General features: G+C 39.3%; 1 protein-coding gene across 1 annotated transcript in view; it reads right to left on the bottom strand.

Annotated features, from left to right (window-relative positions):
• Positions 1-19219, bottom strand: part of C2H1orf87 (chromosome 2 C1orf87 homolog) — a 69729-nt gene that overhangs the window by 11119 nt on the left and 39391 nt on the right. Inside the window, exons 9-11 of the mRNA XM_074221298.1 lie at positions 17519-17589; positions 9259-9338; positions 1455-1662 (exon numbers count right to left, since the gene is read on the bottom strand). Coding sequence (XP_074077399.1) covers positions 1455-1662; positions 9259-9338; positions 17519-17589 — 359 coding nt within the window. The remainder of the gene's footprint in view (positions 1-1454; positions 1663-9258; positions 9339-17518; positions 17590-19219) is intronic.

Raw genomic sequence — 19219 nt, 5'->3', positions numbered from 1 at the left:
GATGTCCCACCCCTGCCTCAAACCTAGTAAAGTCCTCTAAATATCTCCAACTCAATCTATCCATCCTTCTTATCATGGTGAGGTAGTCCGTGGGAGATTGGATTTGGATATTTACAGTGATAGGATCCTGCACCAGATAGAATTCAGAATGCCCCATTTCCTATATAGAATGTAAACTATTTAAGGGCAGTAATCACTTTGTTTAGTCCCATAGTCTAACATATTATAGCACATTTCAAAATGCTGATGTTTAATTTTTATCTCTTATAATGATAAGTGAAAGTATGAATTTTTACCTCTCTGGCATCTGTTTTCTCATGTCTAAGTGATTTTGTTCTCTAACAACTCTCTTAAGATCCCTTTGAGCTTTACATTCTTTGCTCTAGGTTCAAGATTTATTCTAACATGATAATTCTATGTTTTAAATTCTAAAATTTTGTGTTCTAAGGTTATTCCAGCTCTAACATTTGATATTCTAATACCCCAGTTTAGCTCCGAAACTCTCTATCAGAAGGTTCCTTCCAGTTCTAACATTCCCTGTTCTATGCTCTATTTTCTATTTAAAGGTACTTTCCTGTTCTAACATCCTGGGTTCCATGTGCTAACATTCTATATTTGAAGGTCCCTCTTATGTCTGGCATTCTCTGTTCTGTTTTTATGTTGACTATCTCCAAGGTTGTACGTTTGGACAGTCTAGGTTCTAGGGTTCATTCCAGTTTGAATATTCCATTCTCCATGTTCTAACACTATGTTCTAACTATTATAATGTATATTCCAGACCTAATATCTCTATTCTAAGATTGGTTTGAAGTCTTGGAAGAGCTATTACATATTGCAGTTTCAAAGAGTTCCCTCCATTTTTGACATCCACTCATCCTTTATACTAATTGTCCCTTCCAGTTGCAACTTTCCATTTTCTACAATTTAGAACGTTATATGAAATTATATGTGCTCAATGTCTGAGCCTTAACTAGAGCCCAGAAATCTTGTGATGACTCCATTTCAATATAGTTTGCTATTGTTATGGAATTTTAGACACAGGCACCTTCCCTGGCATTTAAATAACATTTGTTCTTTGCAAAATACTCCATTTAATAAAGGGAAGCAGCAGGATGGTGTAGTGGGTAACAGTAGATTCACCTAAGTGGAGTGCAAATCCTGCCTCAGACACTTCCTAAGTATGTGGCCCAGAGCAAGTCACTTAATATCAGTCAGATTCTTCATCCCTAAAATGAGAATAATAAAAGGACCTCCTCCCAGGACTAAAACTCTGTAAGCATTAAAATGCTCTATATATGATAATAAATACCATAAACAGAGGATAAACAATACATTAATAATGAATAGCAACATAAACAAATTGCAAAGAAATATTGTAATGAATAAAAATTAACCTTTCCTTCCTTCCTAACTACCTAGCAAGAGGGGGATTTTCTTTATGTATCATCTTTCACCTGTATTGTTCACATCACACAGGTAGAGGGCATTTTCTAGCTTGCGAAATCGGTCCATCCATGTCTCCCGTTGGACATCCTCATTCCTCAGTGGAATCAGAGAGGGTTGTGAGGCTGGTCGGATCTTACTGCTGGCCTCACTTTCCTTGGAAGCCCTTGACTCAGAAACAGGGTTTGCAGGGGGCAACTCCTCATCTTCTGGGTGTTTCTACCAACAAAAAAACAAACAGTTTTATGACAATGAGATAGCAATCCAGACAATCCCAAGGTTCCTTGGCAGAAGAGTGGGCCACCCAGACAGCAGGAACTGGGAGAAGTTTATATTTCTCAAAGCCAGGGAGGCCATATTTCAAATCCTCAGCTCTGCAGGACAATGTCTGCCAACTCCTGCTGAATATCAATGACTCTGATGAAGGTTTTTTAAATTAAATTAAACAGAGGAGAGCACCATCTTGTCTTTAGCTCATTCTTAGTGGGATTTTTTTTTGGGGGGGGTCACAAAAAGTGGTTCCAAAATGGGGAAGCATGCAGTTTGGGCTCTAAGATCTATCTGACTTTATATTAATGTGGTGCAAAGAAGGGGAATGCTCAGTAGAATTGTTAGCATGAGCCCTATTGAGTAAGCAGTCATTAGTTGGCCTTGGGATCAAGGTGCCCACATTGAGTGATGCCCTTATAGAGCACTCTGGGAGTATGCTTCCTCCCATCTTCTGTATCCTTCCCCTTACTTCAACCCTCAGGTAACTTCAGATGCAACTCACATTATGCCTCCTGGCCTATCCTTGGCAATAGTGGCTGTTGGACATCCTCTAAGATGTTTTGGGCATCTGTTTTTAAGGACATGTTTTCCAGTCATACCCTTGTGCAATAAGCATCCAGTCAGAGGATCAGACATTTAAAGCTGAAAATGACTTTATAATCTTCTAATCTAACTCTCATTTACATATGGGGAAACTGAGGTCCAGAGATAGGAAGTCATTTGCCTAAAATCCTTTCTGCTATGGGAAGCCTTCCCCAATGCCATTTTATTGTAGTGCCTCTCCTCTCTTATTTCCTATTTATCCTGTACATATTTATATTATAATATAGACCATTATATATTATATATTATAATATATACATATATACATATATATATGTATGTATGTATATATATATATATATATATATATATATATATATATATATATTTGACTGACACAAGTAGCAACAGAGCTAGCATTCAACTTTGGGGTCTTTGTTCTTTTTCTTATACTCCTCCTCACATCTTTCACAGGGTCCTAAACAGCACTTGTGGCCCCCTGGGAGGCTCATCCATGACTCATCTGCATCTCTCCTCTGTTTTGACTTTAGTATATAAACTCCTTGAGAGAATAGTTGGTTTTTTGCTTTCCTTTGGGTGATTATCATATTTTTGTTGATTGACTGACATATCCCTAAATTGGAAAGACAGTTCTGTAGAGAATTGAGCCTGTGAGGGTAACTAGGTGGGGCAGTGGACAGAGCACCGGCCCTGGAGTCAAGAGTACCTGAGTTCAAATCCGGCCTCAGACACTTAATAATGACCTAGCTGTGTGGCCTTGGGCAAGTCACTTAACCCCATTGCCTTGCAAAAAAAAACCTGAAAAAAAAACAAGAATTGAGCCTGTGAAATGAGCTGCTGAGTATAGGGACTGGGTCTTCCATTGGAACCCATCTAGTATTGAGTGCTGGCCTGTCCAGCCCGATCTTCTTACCTTTGTGCCTGAGTTTTATTTGGTTTTTTTTGACAATTATTTTAATATATTACTTTGTAATTCTATGTATTTTAGTTTTTGCACTTAAAACACATTATTCTGAGAATTAAGTACAGCAATGTTTAACCAAAATGTTCTAGGATACATAAAAAGATCATGGATTTCTACTCTAAGGAGAGACAGTGCCATGTAATGGAGAAAGTCAGATTGGGGGTCAGTGGTTCTAGGTTCAAATCTCCACTCTGCTACTTTCTTTCTATGTGACCCTTGGAAAGTCATTTCCCTTCTATTGATCTCAGTTTCCTATTCTGCAAATTGAGGGAACTGGAATAGATGGTGTATGCAAGATTCTTTCCAGTTCCAAATCCCATGACCCTGTGAACCCATGTACTTTGAAATGTTTTCTTCAGAGAAGAGACCTCTGTTAGGAACACGATAATGATCTCCAACTATTTGAGAAATTGTGACACTGAAGAAGATTTGTTTCTGTCTGGCCTCTGGGGCAAGGACACTGGGAACATGTTCCATAGATACAGATTTTGGCTGGAAAAGAGGGGGGAAAATTCCCAACTTTATAGCGTGAGGAGCTCCTTGTTGACGACGATGTGTGATACTCAACTGAAAACCATTTTTTTTTTTCACAAAAGGCTAAGTGGGAAAAAAAGTTAAAAATTAAAGTTGCCAGTGGCAAAAATGGAGGCTGGTGTGAACTGTCACTTGTGAGTTGCTTATGTTGCTATGATGCTGCTCCTTTGCTGGGGCTGACAGGCTCCAGCTGACATTTTTGGGAAGCCGCGGGGCACTGCTGGGGTCCCACATGCCTGTCTGAGGGGGCTGCTCCTCTGCTCCAGAGTGTCTAGGGCTCCTGAATCCAGCAGGCAGGTAGGAACATGCAATTAAGGTTTATTAAATGCTAGGCACTAGGGATACAAGGAAGAAAGGACAAACAGTCCCTGTCCTCAAGGAACTTACAATTCCTCACCTGTAAATTGAAACCCTTGGATTTTATCATCCTGGCTTGAAATCCTGTGATCTAAAAATAGGTAAAAGCTGACACATTCCTATCTCTCTGAAACAGTAAATTAGTCAATCAATCATCATTTCATAAGTAGTTGTTCAGTGGTTTCTGATATTTCATGACTCCTTTTGAGTTTTTCTTAAAAAAAAGCTATGAGAGTGGTTTGCTACTTCCTTTTTCACTCATTGTTTATAGATGAGGAAACTGAGGCAAACAAGGTTAAGTGCCTTACCCAGGGTCTCACAACTAATGAAGATGACTCTTTCTGACTCCAGTCCAATGCTCTATCTACTGTGGTTCCCTCTAACTGCCCTACACGTATGCACTCTTAACCCCAGGCAATTCTGCTATGTACTAAGGATATAAAGAACAGTTCCTCATCTCAGAGAGCCCTCATTCTCATAGGGAGGCAATAAACAAATAGCTAGTTGCTAAAAAATAAATATATACAGACACATTTGTATATGTCTTTATAAGCATATTTATTTATATCTACCTGGGTATATAGCACATATGTGGCATATGCATGCATATATAAAAGTAAATAAATATATATATACATGCATTTACATACATACATGGAAGGTAATCTCAGAGAAAAGGACTCATGTAATTTTACTGGGGGTGAGGAGGAAAAGCTTCTGATAGAAAGTCAATTTGAACCCAAATTCAGCCTTTTGCCAAAGTTCATCATCCTTAGACATCATCTGATGCAACTCTTATCTAAAAAAGGAATTTTCAGTATCCCTGAGTGAAAATCTCTAATGAAGGAGCATTTGAGTAAGAAGTTGGTTGGATGGACCATTTGCTGGGTATTCTCCTGGCAGCTAGGTGGTACAGTGGTTAGAGCACTGGCCTTGGAATCAGGAGGACAGGAGTCAGAATCTAGCCTCAGACACTGACTCTTTCTAGTTCTGTGACTTCAGGCAAATCACTTAACTCTTATTGCCTTGCATCCAGGGTCATGTCCTGTTGTCCTAATTCATATCTGGCTACTGGACCCATATGGCTCTGGAGGAGAAAGTGAGATGGCAACAGCACAGCCCCCCTCACTCAAATCCAATTCACTTGCTTGTCATGACATCACCTCCCTGAGATTGTTGTCTTCTTTGAAAATGAAAAACAAACCATTAATTGTAAGTTGGATTATATGGGTGCTGGAATCCTAGGAGGAACCTCTGAACTCCTTGTCACCCTGATAGTTGGAAGGTTTTTTCTTTTTCTTAAAATTGGTGAAAGTAGTCCCTGCCCTCAAGAAGTTTTTTTTCCTAATGGAGGAGACAACATTTATACAAATTGATACTTAGGAGATAAATTCAGAGTAAATGGAAGGAATTTTTAATATTAAATAATAAATAATTTCCCATCCTCCTGTTGGTTTTTCTCCAGTTTCTCCTGTTTATATATATATATATGTTTATTTTGTCTCTGTTTTTCAGACTTGAGGACAGAGACAGTCTTTGCCTTGTACTGCTAATTCTAACCATCCTGAGAATTTAGGGCAAAGCTTAGCACCAAGCAGAGGTTTAAGCAATGCTAACTGACTGACCAATAAACTGGTCTTATATCATAGTTTAAGGTTTTACAAAGCACTTTACATCCATGAACTTATCTTATTCTAACAAGAATCCAGTGACACAGGGAAGATTATAACCTCCATTTTGTAGATTTCACAATTGAGGCTTTGAGAGGTTAAGAATGATGCTGGGGGGGGGGGCACGGCTAGGTGGCCCAGTGGATAGAATATCGGCCCTGGAGTCAGGAGGAACCAGGAGAACCCCATTTGCCTTGCAAAAACCAAGGAGACAGAGAGAGAGAGAGAGAGAGAGAGAGAGAGAGAGAGAGAAGAATGTTGCTGAGGATCACATTGTCTTCCCCATTGAGGCAATGGATGATCTGGTTCAAAACTCACTTTATAGATGGGGAAACTTAGGCCAGGGAATTTTCCTTGCCAAAGGTCACCCAGGTAGTATAAGATACTTATTATTTTTAGCACTAAAAGAAGACTGAAGGAAATGCCAATAAATCAAAATTAGACTTGATTTCAGGAAAAACAAGCATCACTGCCTCTAAACTTCTACAAGATGGAGTTATAAGTAAGTTGGGGTGCCTCAGGAAGCAGAGGGTTTGGGTCTCATTTTGATCATTTCTAATAAGAGGGAGGAGGGTTAGCTGAAGAGCAATGTTAGAGCAGAATGTGGTGGGTTTAGGTCTTAGTTTCCTCATCAGTAAAACATTGGGGCTTCAGCGAATGTCTTTAAGTAGAAACTGGTATTTCCCATCAGGAATGTTGTCAAGAACATGCATGTTTAATGTTTAACCAGACAGACTCTGAGGTTCCTTCCAAGTCAAAAATTCAGGGATTCTGTAACTTTTGGATCCTTGAGTTCGATGCCTTAGGACAGTGGGATGAATGCAATCAGAGGATCTGTGTGACCTTGGACAATATCTTTGGGCCTCAGTTTTTTTTCAAGTGGGAATTGTTTCATTTTTTGTATATATATGGTCAGTGGCCAGCACAAAGCCTGGCCTTGCAATTCATGCTTACTGATGTAAAATGTAGAATCTGTCAAATGAGGGGGCTGATGTAAAATGAAGGGTCAGTAAGCTTCAGTGGTCCCTTCCACTTAAGTTTTAATCCACCCTTTATAAAAAGCCAAAGACTTCATGTTCAGCTAAAGTGTTCTTATTGGCTAGAGGGGAAGCGACCTGCTCCGCTCCCTGCCTCAGCTTCTAACAAGAGAGGAAGCTTGGTCCATAATCCTCTGTTGTCAGAAAGACTAGAAAGAAAGTAGGCAAATAGCTTTCCCAAAGACTTAATTCTCTCTTCCAAATGCAATTGCTGTTGTTTTGTTTTTTGGGGGGGAGACAGAGACTGAGACAGAGACAGACACATAAAGAAAGAGATATAGAGAAGAGAGAGAGAGAGAGAGAGAGAGAGAGAGAGAGAGAGAGAGAGAGAGAGGAAACCCTGCCAAAATGGGTACTATTTTCTAAAATATTTTAATGTGTGAAGTATGTGAAGAGGCCTCCCATCACTTTAAGCTGAATGATGTTCTAATCTGGGAATATAAAACATGCCAGCCACACTGAGTTTATACTTTGCTTCTGTTGGCATTCCTCCCCAGGACAAAGTAACTCCTGGTATTAGAGGGTCTTTTAAATGCTGACCCAAAATTTTGGTCCTTCATCAAAGGACCCATTACATTCTTAAGGGTGACATTTGGGTGAAAAAGGTCTCCTTGTTCCTTAGGAAGATGGACTTCCGGTGTTAAAAGAGACCTCATAACCACTCTTTATTTTGACAGGAGTCTGTGTATTATTCATGCACTTCCATAGAAGGCAGACAAACTCCAAAGCTGGAGAATAGGTCCAGGTCCCTTGGGGGGAGATTATAGGGAGGTGTGATGAGGGGAGTTAAAATAGCCTGAGATTCCTCACTGCAATGAAGCAAACCAGTGACAAGACTTTACCTACAAATTACACCCAAAGGAATTTAGACTCAGAAACTCTTTCCCTTGTTTCTAATCTTGACTTTGGTAACTCTTGGGTCAAGAGAATGTTGGTAGCAGAAGGGAAGAGCTTCAGGAGGTCCTAAAATGCTTCAGGCAAGATGGTTTCATAAAAAGAATATTCACATGACATTCCAGGCTCAGAATTTGATTTTTCTATTTCAACAGCATGGCCTTAAGTTCCTTAGACTTCTATGGCCTCATTCATAAAATGCAGATTCCTTTTGAAATTTGAATTATTGCTTCTGTTTAATATTGGAAAAGGAAAAGCACAGGACCAGGAGTCAAAAGATATAGATTCTACTGAGTTTGAGGAAGTCTCTTGTAGTAGTAATGGTGATAGTGCCATTACTGATGAAAGTAATGTTGTAGTAGTAGGAGGAGTAGCAGCAGCAGCAGGAGCAATAATAGTATTAGCAGTAGTAGTAATAGAAGTAGCAGAATATAGTAATGGTATTAAAAGCAATAGTAGTAGTAGTAGTAGTAGTAGTAGTAGTAGTAGTAGTAGTAGTAGTAGTAGTAGTAATAGTAGCAGAAATAGCATCAGCAGTAGCACCAGCAGCAGCAGTAGTAGTAGAAGTAGTAGTAGTGGTGGTAGTAGTGATAGTAGTAGTAGCAGCAGTAGTAGGAAAAGGAGGAGGAAGAGGTAGAGGAGGAAGAAGAGGAGGACAAAAGAATAATCTGTCTTTTGCTTCTTTATACCCCATCCTTTAGCTCAGTGTCTGGTAGACTCTTAACCAAAGTTTATTGATTGATTGTAGTGGTAGGGATGTTTGTAGTTGTAGTTGTGTTGTGTTGATGAGTATTATATTAATGATGATGATGATGATGATGATGATGATGATGATGATGATGATGATGATATCATTGATAAAGTGCTTTAAGTTTGTAAAATGCATTGTACATTCATTATCTCATTTGACCCATAGAACAATCCTGTGAGGTAGTGCTTCTTGGCTTGGATTTTAGAACCCTTCCCAACCTCCCTTTCCAGTCTTTTTACTCATTACTACCTTTTGTGCCCTTGACAGTCTAGTCCAAATGGACCTACTGCTTTCCTTTACTCAAAATAATACATTTCCCACCTCCATGCCTTTTCCCTCTACACCTTGAAGATACACCATCCTCAGCTCCACCCCTTTTTGCTCATGGTTCAGCTCAAGTATCTGCTTCAGTAGGAAGCCTCGTCTGTCTGGTGGTTAGTTCCTTCCTCCAGCTTCTCTTTCCTCTCATAAATTAGGGGTAATAATGTCAACCCTATCTATTCCCATAGGAATAGTTTAGCACTTAAATAAAGTGACTAGATTCAAGTCACTGTGCTAGATAGACCCTGGGCACTAGACCCAAAACAACGGCAAGTTGCCTTCCTCTGGGGGCTTTCATTCCATTGAGGAATGCTGTAAAGACCAAATGAAAGGATACCTGTTAAAGTATTTACGCAATATAAAATATTGTGGCGATACTGCTATTTTTAGTTTTGAATGACTGACTCCCAAATCTCTGGCCCTGGTCCTGACCCCCCCCCCCAAGAAACTCACAAGACTCTCAGTTGGATTTTCAGCATCCTCTGAACCTTTAGTAGCCACAACGGTAGATGGAATGTTCTCCTTCTTTGATCCTAATAATAAAAACAAAAAAAATAATAATTCACATTTCAAGAGCATTTGAGATGTAAATATATTCCCTGGACTTGGGACTTCAGTGGTATAGGAACCTTATAGAGAAGGAACCACAGAGTCTGAGAGAGCTTAGAGAGGTTAAGTCAGAAATTCAGGATCAACACAGTCAATATTTTTCAGAGTTGGAATGTGAAATCTAGTGTCCCTAACTCCAAGACTGGCTCTCTTTCAACCATGCAGCATTGCCTCTTCAAGGCTAAGAAATGGGTTAGAAAAAGCAAACAGAATATGAATAGCATGTCTTTCAGACTCAGTAAGAAAACCACCTGGTCAGGGTCACAAGGCAATAATATATTATTATTATAAGGGAAAGAGACTTGAATTGGGAGGGAGTAGGGCCTGGGGGTGATAGTCCTGGTTCTGTCACTGACCTTGTATGGTCTGAGCTAAACCTTCTTGAGGCTCACTGTTCTCTCCTCTGTAAACCAGTCAGGAGGGTAAGGGTTGGGGAAGTGATGAGCATAATAATATTAGTATTTCTAATGTCACTATGCTGTTGGGAGCATCTATACAAGAGATAAAAATCATGAAAGTGTCTGCAACAATTCAGATCACAGAACTGCAGGTCGAGTGGGAAGGGAAGTCAGAATTCACCTAGCCCAAACCCTTCGTTTTACAGAGGAGGACACTGAGGCCACAGGTAAATGATCAGAGGTGAGATTTGAGCCAAGGTCCTCTGATTTCAGAGCCTATATTTTTCTCTGCTGTATGAGGAAATATTTGGCTGGCCAGGAAATAAATGGGGACTGGAGAAATCAGGAAAGATTTCTTTGGAGAAAGTAAGATTTAACCTGTTCCTGAAAGTTCTGTATGCACTAAACCATGTTCTCCAATTTGTGGTCCTACTGAATGGACTAACAAATAAAAAGAAAATGTTGAGCAAACACTTCCCATTTGTCAGATCCTATGATGAATGCTGAGGATATAAATAGAAAAGAAAGTTAGCCCTTTTCTTCTAGGAGCTCCCAGTCATCCCAGGGACTGTGATACATAGACAAATAACCATCCTATACTACATAGAAGCCAGGTTTTCAGACTTGAGTTTCAATTTTGATTTGGAATTTTCTCTAGAAGATACATTCACAAAATTTATCGAATCATAAATGGAAGGGAATTTAAGGATTCTGTAATTTTCTGTCCTCTCCTTTGCTCTCCCATCCTTCCCTAGACAAATGAGGAACCTGAGACCTGGAGAGGTAAAGTGATTAGCCCAAAGTTAGATAGTGAAAGAGGTGGGATTCAAACCCACTGGCCCCAGCCATCAATCAAAAAAAAAATTATTAAATGCCTCCTGTGGGCCAAGCAGCGAGGATTCAGAGGGAGGGGAAAAGCAGTTCCTGTCCTCAAGAAGCTTGCAGTCTATTGTAAGTTGATCTCCTGTTCTCAAGGAGCTGGCAATCCAATGTAAGTCGACTACTGCAAATAATTTCAGAGCATAATTTACTCCCCAAAAGACTGGTGGTTAAGGTACAGGTGTGCCCTCCATCTATGTTACCTGTCATAGGTCAATAGCCTAGGCATCCTTCCCCTCCCTCCTCCCATGCACCTTTGCTCAGCAAGCATATTCTTATTCATGCTATCCTAAGGCCTTCAATTTGTTATGCCTGTCAGGAAGGTCATCCTGTAATTTATGCCAGCAAGACAGATTGCCGGCTACATTTTCAATGGAAGATAAATGAATAATCATCATGAATGAAGGATGTTTATAGTTCAGCAGACAGCTGGTTTGGGCCCCACCAGATGGTGAGAGGTTCAAGTCCAGACTTGGAATCCCAAACATGCCTGGATGGTAGACCTTGGTGATGGCCAACTCCTACTTTGTCAACTGCATGAATATCATACTCTCCCTCCCTTAACCCCCTCTGCCCTGCCATGGATCACTGTCCAAAGCGGGCTTCACGGCACTTTGGTTGCAAACTCTCCTACCATCTCTTGTTGCTGCCTGGGTGGTCAGGGGAAAAAGCTGTGACCTCAAACAGCTGCTCCCCATAAGCAATTAGGCAAATAGATTACATCAATTCCTTTCTTCTTTTTTGAATTGCTGAGTTCATTTAGAACTCTCAGATCAGGGATAACATGTAAGAAAATGCAGAAACGATACCCCATTTTTCAGAAAACAGGGAAGATCCAGGGATGGGGGGAAATGCTTCAAAGTAAATTTCTCTAATGAAAATGTCATATTCAAAATATATTAGGAACTGATTCAAATGTACAAGGAGAGGAGTCATTCCCCAATAGACAAATGATCTGAGGTCAAAGGATATAAATAGGCAGTTCTCAACGGACAGAATTCAAGCTATTAATAATCAAAAGAAAAAAATTGAAATAACTAATAATTAAAGACTATCATTTTAAAACAATTCCAATGGTTCCACTTCACACTCATCTGATTGGTAAAGATGACAGAAAAACAAGAAAGAAAGATGAAAAATGTTGGAGGGGCTACAAGAAAACAGATATATTAATGTACTATTATTAAAGTTGGGCATTGACCCAACCATTCTGGAAAGCAATTTGGAATGATGCCTGCCTCTAAAGACAGCAAACTAACCATACCATTTGACCCAGTGATACCTCTGCAGACAAATGAAAGAGGACAAATACCTATATGAGTACAAAGCAGGCATTTCCATTAGCTCTTTCAGGCTTGCAAAATACTGACATTTATATAAGGCCTACTCTATCCCAGACATGATATGACGTGCCTTTATAATCAGTATTTCCTTTCATCCTCATGACAGTCCTTAGGAGTAAGTGCTATTATTCTCATTTTACAGCCGAGGAGACCGAGACTGACTGACAGTGACAGAGATTAAGAGTCAAACAACTAGTAAGGGTCTGAGGTAGAATTTGAACTCAAGTCTTTCTGACTCCAAGTCTAGTGCCTATGGACAGAACAGCAGTGGAATTCATCTTTATACAGGACTGTTTCTATCAGTAGCTCATTGAATTACTTACTGAAGGGGCTAACAATAACAAGAAAAAATATTCCTCCAGAAGCCTTCCCTGATTTCTCCACTAGACTGGTAGGATCTTCTCTCCCAAACCACATTGTATTTAAGTAGCTTGCACACATGTGTAGACAGTTATAAATAGATCTGTATGTATTGATTGACTTTATATTGATTTGTCTCCCTGACTATCATGGGCACTCTTTGTTCCAGTTTTGAATTTGTATCTTCAGAGACAAGCACAGTGCTCTACACAAAAGCTGTGCCAAATAACCACCTAATGAGTGAAACATAACAGTAACTGGAACTGAAATCGCACTTTCACATGCACTGAGAGAAATAATTATTAATAACCAGGAATTAGGGAGCTCCAGAATTTTCTCCATCTTCTAAAATCTTGATTTTAAAAAGTAAAAAATTCAGTCTCTTGAAAGACATTATTGATAAAAGAGATTTTCCTCTATCTTTCTATCCTTACAAGCAATCTTAAGGAGTAGAGGTTAGAATCAGGAGGGCAGGAGTTTGAATCCAACCTCAGACATATACTAGCTGTGTGACCTTGGGTAAGTCATTTAACCCTGATTGCCTCACATCTAGAGCCATCTCCAGTCATCCTGACTCATATCTGGCCACTGGATTCAGATGGCTCTGGAGGAGAAAGTGAGACTGGCGACTCAGTACAGCCCCTCACTCAAATCTAATTCATGTGCTTGTCCTGGTATGTCCTCCTTGATGTTGTGATTCTTTGAGAATGAAGGACAAACATTATTATTAGTCAGGGATGAAGTTCATCCAATCAATCTTGGATGGAGATAGATCTTTTGGTCTAGACAGCCCAAGGCTGAGGGTGGTCTAAGTACAGAGATAAGACTCTCAGTCTAAGGGTGACATGGTATCACTCAATCTTTTATTTTAATATAACCCACCTCCCATTGTGTTAATCAATCAGAGTTGTTTGCCACTCCTCTTCCAAAGGAACATATATACTCTGAGGCCATTGCCAAGATTTATTTTGGTCTAAAAGAGATGACCAAATGGCCATCTTTTTAAAAATAATGTTCTTATTAATAAAATGATTAGGGGCAGCTAGGTGATGCAGTGGATAAAAGCACCAACCCTGGAGTCAGGGGGACCTGAGTTCAAATTTGACCTCACACAATAAATACTCTATGTGACCTTGGGCAAGTCACTTAACCCCACTGCCTTGCAAAAATCAAAAAAAATAAAACAGAACAAAATGATTAAACTACAGAACCTAGATCTCTGGAATCTTTATAAATTCCACAACACAATAAAGTTTTACATATAATATCTCATTTAAAGAAATCTCCTATTCCCACTTTGACCACCAAACCAATTTTTCTCTTCTCTAGGTTATTATTTATCTCCATTTCCTTCAGCTGATTTTCTAAAATAGGGTCTCCCATCCTCTTGCTGTTCTGAGCACCTTAATTACTGAAGACATCACAATATGCAGGAAGCCAAACATAAGGTGCCCCCCCCACTTCATTTTATCTCTTATCCCATCCTACACATATAGGTTATCTCAGAGGTGATTGTAGCAATGCCTAAGGGCTCTAGGGGGTCTGGCCAATCCAACCCAGCTGTCAGAAATAGTCTTGAGGAACAAGTGCACTCATGCACTATATATATATATATATATACATACATATATATATATATATATATATATCAGCTTAAATAAAAGGATACAAGGTGTGAAGAGATCAGAACTGGAGTCACAAAGAACTGAGTTCAAATCCAACCTCAGACAATAATTGTAGGAGATAATATAGGTAAAATATTTTGTATGAATGGGAATCATCAGCATCATCACCAAAATGTGACCTTGAGTGAATCATAGGATCTCTAATTTAGGACTTAAAGGATACAGATCAGGGGAGACAGTGATGGATTTTGAGTCATGAAGACTTGGGTTCAAATCTTGACTTAGATACTTTTTATTTGCAAAGCATTCTATCACTCTAAAACTTAGTCTCCTCTGTAAAGTGGAGATAATACCTGTGCTATCTTTGTCATCGGATTAGTGAATAGAAGAAATGAGCTAAGGCCTGTCAAACCTTGTTCATCTTCGCAATACAACAGCAGCATAATAATGATGATGACGACTATTATAATAATTATTGTTATTGATTATATAATCATTTTTAAAGAACTAACAGAAATCGTGTTTCTTCTACTAGATGTCAGCTGCTCCCTCTGTAAAATGAGGGGTGAGTTACCTCAGAGGTTCCTAATAGGAGGGGCCTCCTCTGTGATCTTATTTTTATTACTCTTTTCTTAGTTATATTTCAGCATAATTCTTTCCTTGTAATTCTTCTATTCATTTTAAAACATTATTCTGAGAAGGGGTCCAAGGGCTAGTCTGCCAAAGGAGTCCAAGACACAAACAGGGTTTAAAATATCTGGGTTAAATGTTTTTTAAAAAGCCCTTCTAACCTCCACTGAATAGGATTTTTACCCCTCCATATGATTTGTGTTGAATATCATGGGCTTTTTGTGAACTCCCTAAATTAAAAAGTCCTCAGCTCTGGCCCCAATTGCCTCAGAAGCAGGTATTAAATGAGGGTCTGGATGCAGCCCCCCAGCTCCCATGAAGATGCTGGTTGGCACCCTTTCAATTGACGGTGAGATGCAGCCTGGCTCAGCTGACTTTCCTGTACACTATGATGAAGTGATCACTGCGGCAGTGTGACTGCAATCATCAGAGAGGAGACTTTCTGGGAAATGAGCTCCTAAGCACTTCTGGGCAAGCCAAATTGTCTCACATTGCCCGACTTGCTCCCCAAAGTATAATGACTGGAATTATTGAAAGTTTCAGAAACTGGGCCTAAGAGTCAATCCATCAGTCAACAAAATTTTATTAAGTACCTACAATGTGCCAAACACACTGCCATGTGTTGGGGATATCAAAAAAGGTGGGAAAAAAAGAAAAACCATGCTATGTCTACCCTCAAGGAGCTCACATTCTAAAGGGGACATGACTTGTAAGCAACTATGTAGATTCAAGATGTAAGCAGAGCAAATGGAAGGAAATCTTAGAGGGAAAGCACTAGCCACAAGTGGTGATGGGGAAGACCTGGAAAGTTCTTCTACAGAAGGTAGTCTTTGAATTGGGTCTTGAAGGGAAGCTAGGAGGTAGGGACAAAGATGGAGGTCATTATGGACATAGAGGCAACTCATGGAAATATGTTTGAGAAAAACCAAGGAAGGACATTCATTTAGAAAGTACATGGGGTGCAGTAAGATAGAAGGCTGAAAACATAGCACAAGGTCAAGATCTGATTTCCTGGACAATTTTGGAAGTAATAGTCCCTAAGGTTTATTGAATAGAAAGGTCAGATCTGCTAAGGAAGAGCTAAGTGGTTGACAGACTGGAATTAGGAGAGACTTGTGTCTGAGGATGTTCTTGTTTTTCAATCATGTTCAATTCTTTTTGGGGGTTTATTGGTAAAGGGACTTCAGTGGTCTATCCTAGTCTTCTCCAGCTCATTTTACAAATTAAAAAAAAACTGAGTCAAATTGGGTTAAGTGACTTGCCCAGAGTCATACATTTACTAAGTGATGAGGCCATTTTTGAACCCATGAAGATGGGTCTTCCTGGCTCCAGATCCGGTGCTCTATGCACCATGGCACTACCTAGCTGCCTTGTGATGATGAGGTTAGGAAGGCATATGCAGTTGTAGCTTTAGGTGGTACCAAATAATGGAAAGAATAATGAGTTTGAAGTATGATGACCTGGGTTCAAATGTTACTTTTAGTTCACTTGGGTAAGCTTAGACAAGTCACTTAACTTTCTGGAGCCTCAGTTTCCTTTTCTGTAAAATGTACTGGAGTGTTGAACCAAATGGTCTCTGAGCCCCATCTCACTCTATATCTAAAATCTAATACAAATAGTGCAATCATCATTTCCCTTCCCCCCTCCACCCTTTCTCTCTTTCTTTTTCTGTGACCCTATCAGTTCTCATGAATTTATTTTCTCTCTCTAGTTAAGTCACAGACTAATATGTCCAGCCTCAGTCTCTCCCTGGAGCTTTAATTCCATATTGTAAACTACTTACGGGGCATTTCAGATTATATGCTCCAGAGAAATCTCAGGCTTTGTGAATCTAAAGAAGAATTCATTATCTCTCCTCCCTCCTCTCCCATATCCCCAAGAGATAATGCCTGCATATAGTAGGTGATTAATAAATGCTTTTGACTTAATACATTGAAGGCACTTAATGAAATCATGTCAATAGAATGATGGACCACCATCTCCTTACTTACCTTGGATTCCAACTAGTATGTATCATTCTATCCAATCCAAGCAGCAGACTTTTTTTTTTCTGATCTTACTCTTTTCCCCAAAATAGCTAACATAACTCATTCTGTTGCTATTGACATTTGCTGCTAGGCTCAGCTCTTTCTGTTTTTCCGAGTTTCTGATGTTATTCCTGCAGAACTAGAGCCCAATTGTTCATGGAACCCCACACACTTGTCCTTGCTTCTGTCTTCTGCAAGGGTCTTTTAAAAACCAAAGGTGGTTGGTAAATTTCTTAGCATGCATTTTCCTCTCTTTAGACACCTTTCCCTTTGTTCTCATCAGTGCAATTATTTTTGTGTCTTCAGAATTTCCTCCCTAAGTACTTCCTATCATTCATGAGCTGACCTTCCTAAAGACTTTTTGTCCAGAAATGGATGATAGGAATGATACTGCTCTCTCTCTCTCAATCCTGTGAAATTGACTCCTTTCAAATGGTGGATGTATGATACACCATGATCAGGCTTTCCCTCTTTCTTCATAAATTTCGGGATCCCAGGGCTAGAGATTTCTAAATGGAAGCTAACTTAAAGGTCATTAATCCAGCATCGTTTTGAATAGATGATAATATTTAGATATAGAGAGATGGAAAGGACTTGCTTGAGGTCACACTAGGAGAACTAGAAGAAAAAGTTAGGAAATCAAATCTCCAAATTTCTTACATTTCATATCATTCTACTTTAGTAGCTAGTTTCTCCCTACTGGTCAGAACCAGATCCAGGTCATTATAGGCTTTGTGATGACTTCATTTACCTTTTGAGGCATGATTAAACTAGGAGCTTTGTAGGGACTGGCTTATCATGCCTTCCAGGTATGTTCTGGGTAATAAAACCAATGCACTGACCTGCAGGTGTGAGCAAAGGAGAAGCCTTGTCTGAAGAGGCTTTGACCAAGAACTCCATCAATTTTTGCCATCTGTTTGAGAAGAAAAACAAAGTGACTGTAAAACTAAAAGGAAGTTTCCTTTTGTGCTGAAATAATGGCCAATAAAATTGTCAGAGAGAAGAATTTAAAACTGGAGAAAACAAGTCAAATCAAAGAATTTCTAGGAGAAACAAATCATTCATTTATTCAAATAATTATAAAGCACCATGATGCTGTATTTATGAGACATTTTAAGGTCTCTTTAAACTCTGATTCCTTGTTAACACTATTTTTCCTTATCTACAAATCTTATCTATCATCTAGCAATGCTATCTAAAATAGAAATGGGAAAGTCTGATTCTCCTTAAAACCATATTATACTTCTTTGTGATCATTGTTTCCATGTCTTAAATGTTCCCTAACAAGGTTTTTAATCTCTTTCAACCCAGGTTTAGTTCTCTGCTCTTCCACCTAACCCATCCCCATTTTGATCAACTTGAAAACCAACCTACTTTCTGTTTTCCATTAAAGACTTGCTAATCTGAGCACCTAATGTTTCCTCGGTCTTCAAAAATCATTCCACTTGCTCTTGGCATTAGAATAACAGCATTTTCTACCCATCATATTCAGAATAAGAGGCCAGATGTGCCTGCAAAATCCTACTCGTGGCTGCCAGGCAACTGCACTCCTTGCTCTGAAATGTTAAAGATGTCAGCACATTAGTTTTCCTCTCTCAATTCTTCCTTTCCACCTCTGCCTCTCTTGCCTCGTCTCCATATACTCTGATTTTCATGTTACAGCATTGATCTCTAGTCTTTGTTTCCTCCAAAAAATTTATCAAATTATACCATTGCTTCTTCATTCCCCTTCTTTCTTAAACTCCTATTTACTCCAAAAAAAATTAAAAAATCATCCCTCGTCCTTCCCAAGCACTGGGATTCCACTAGTATGGGGTGTCTCATTCACCATTTCTCTATGATATGGGTCCCTAATTCTCCACACCTTAGGAGAGTTTTTTGTGTTTCTGTGGCTTATTCAAAGATCATGGATATGGAAGGTTATTTAGTTCAACACCATCATTTTGAAGATAAGGAAACTGAGTCCCAGAGAAGTGAAGTCATAGATTAAGTAGCAACCTGAGTTAAAAACTCAAGATTTATGACTAAGTTTAGCTCTTGTTCCCCTGCACCTCATTCATCCCATGGTGGTTATCTTCCTGGCTATTAGAATCTCTGAACTTAGCAAGATTGGTCTTCTGACAGAAGCTTGGAGTATTTTCATCTTGGAGAGACATAGGAGAAATTTTCTCAATGGGAATTACTGTGTAACAGAGGGTCCTTTCAACTGAGAAATTGGCAAAAATAATAAAAAAGGACAACAGATATGGAAACACTCAATCTTGAAGGTACTAAGGGAAAAACAGGCACAATGATATTCTGCAGATTGTTCTATGAACTGGTCCAAGCATTCTGGAAAGCATTTTGAAATGAGGGAAAACGTAGCTCAGTTGTTGACCCAGAGATTCCAGTGTTAGGTATATACCCCCAAGTTAGTGCCAAATAGACCAACAATTCACAAATACCAAAATATTCACAGCAGTATTTCTACTTGGTGGTAAGGACATGGAAATAAGGTGACTATTATTTGATGAATGGAAAACTCTGCAGGCTTAGAGTCAGAA

This window comes from Macrotis lagotis, chromosome 2 (genome assembly GCF_037893015.1).
Source record: "Macrotis lagotis isolate mMagLag1 chromosome 2, bilby.v1.9.chrom.fasta, whole genome shotgun sequence".
Taxonomy (NCBI): domain Eukaryota; kingdom Metazoa; phylum Chordata; class Mammalia; order Peramelemorphia; family Peramelidae; genus Macrotis; species Macrotis lagotis.
This window is presented reverse-complemented; position numbering and strand designations above follow the sequence as displayed.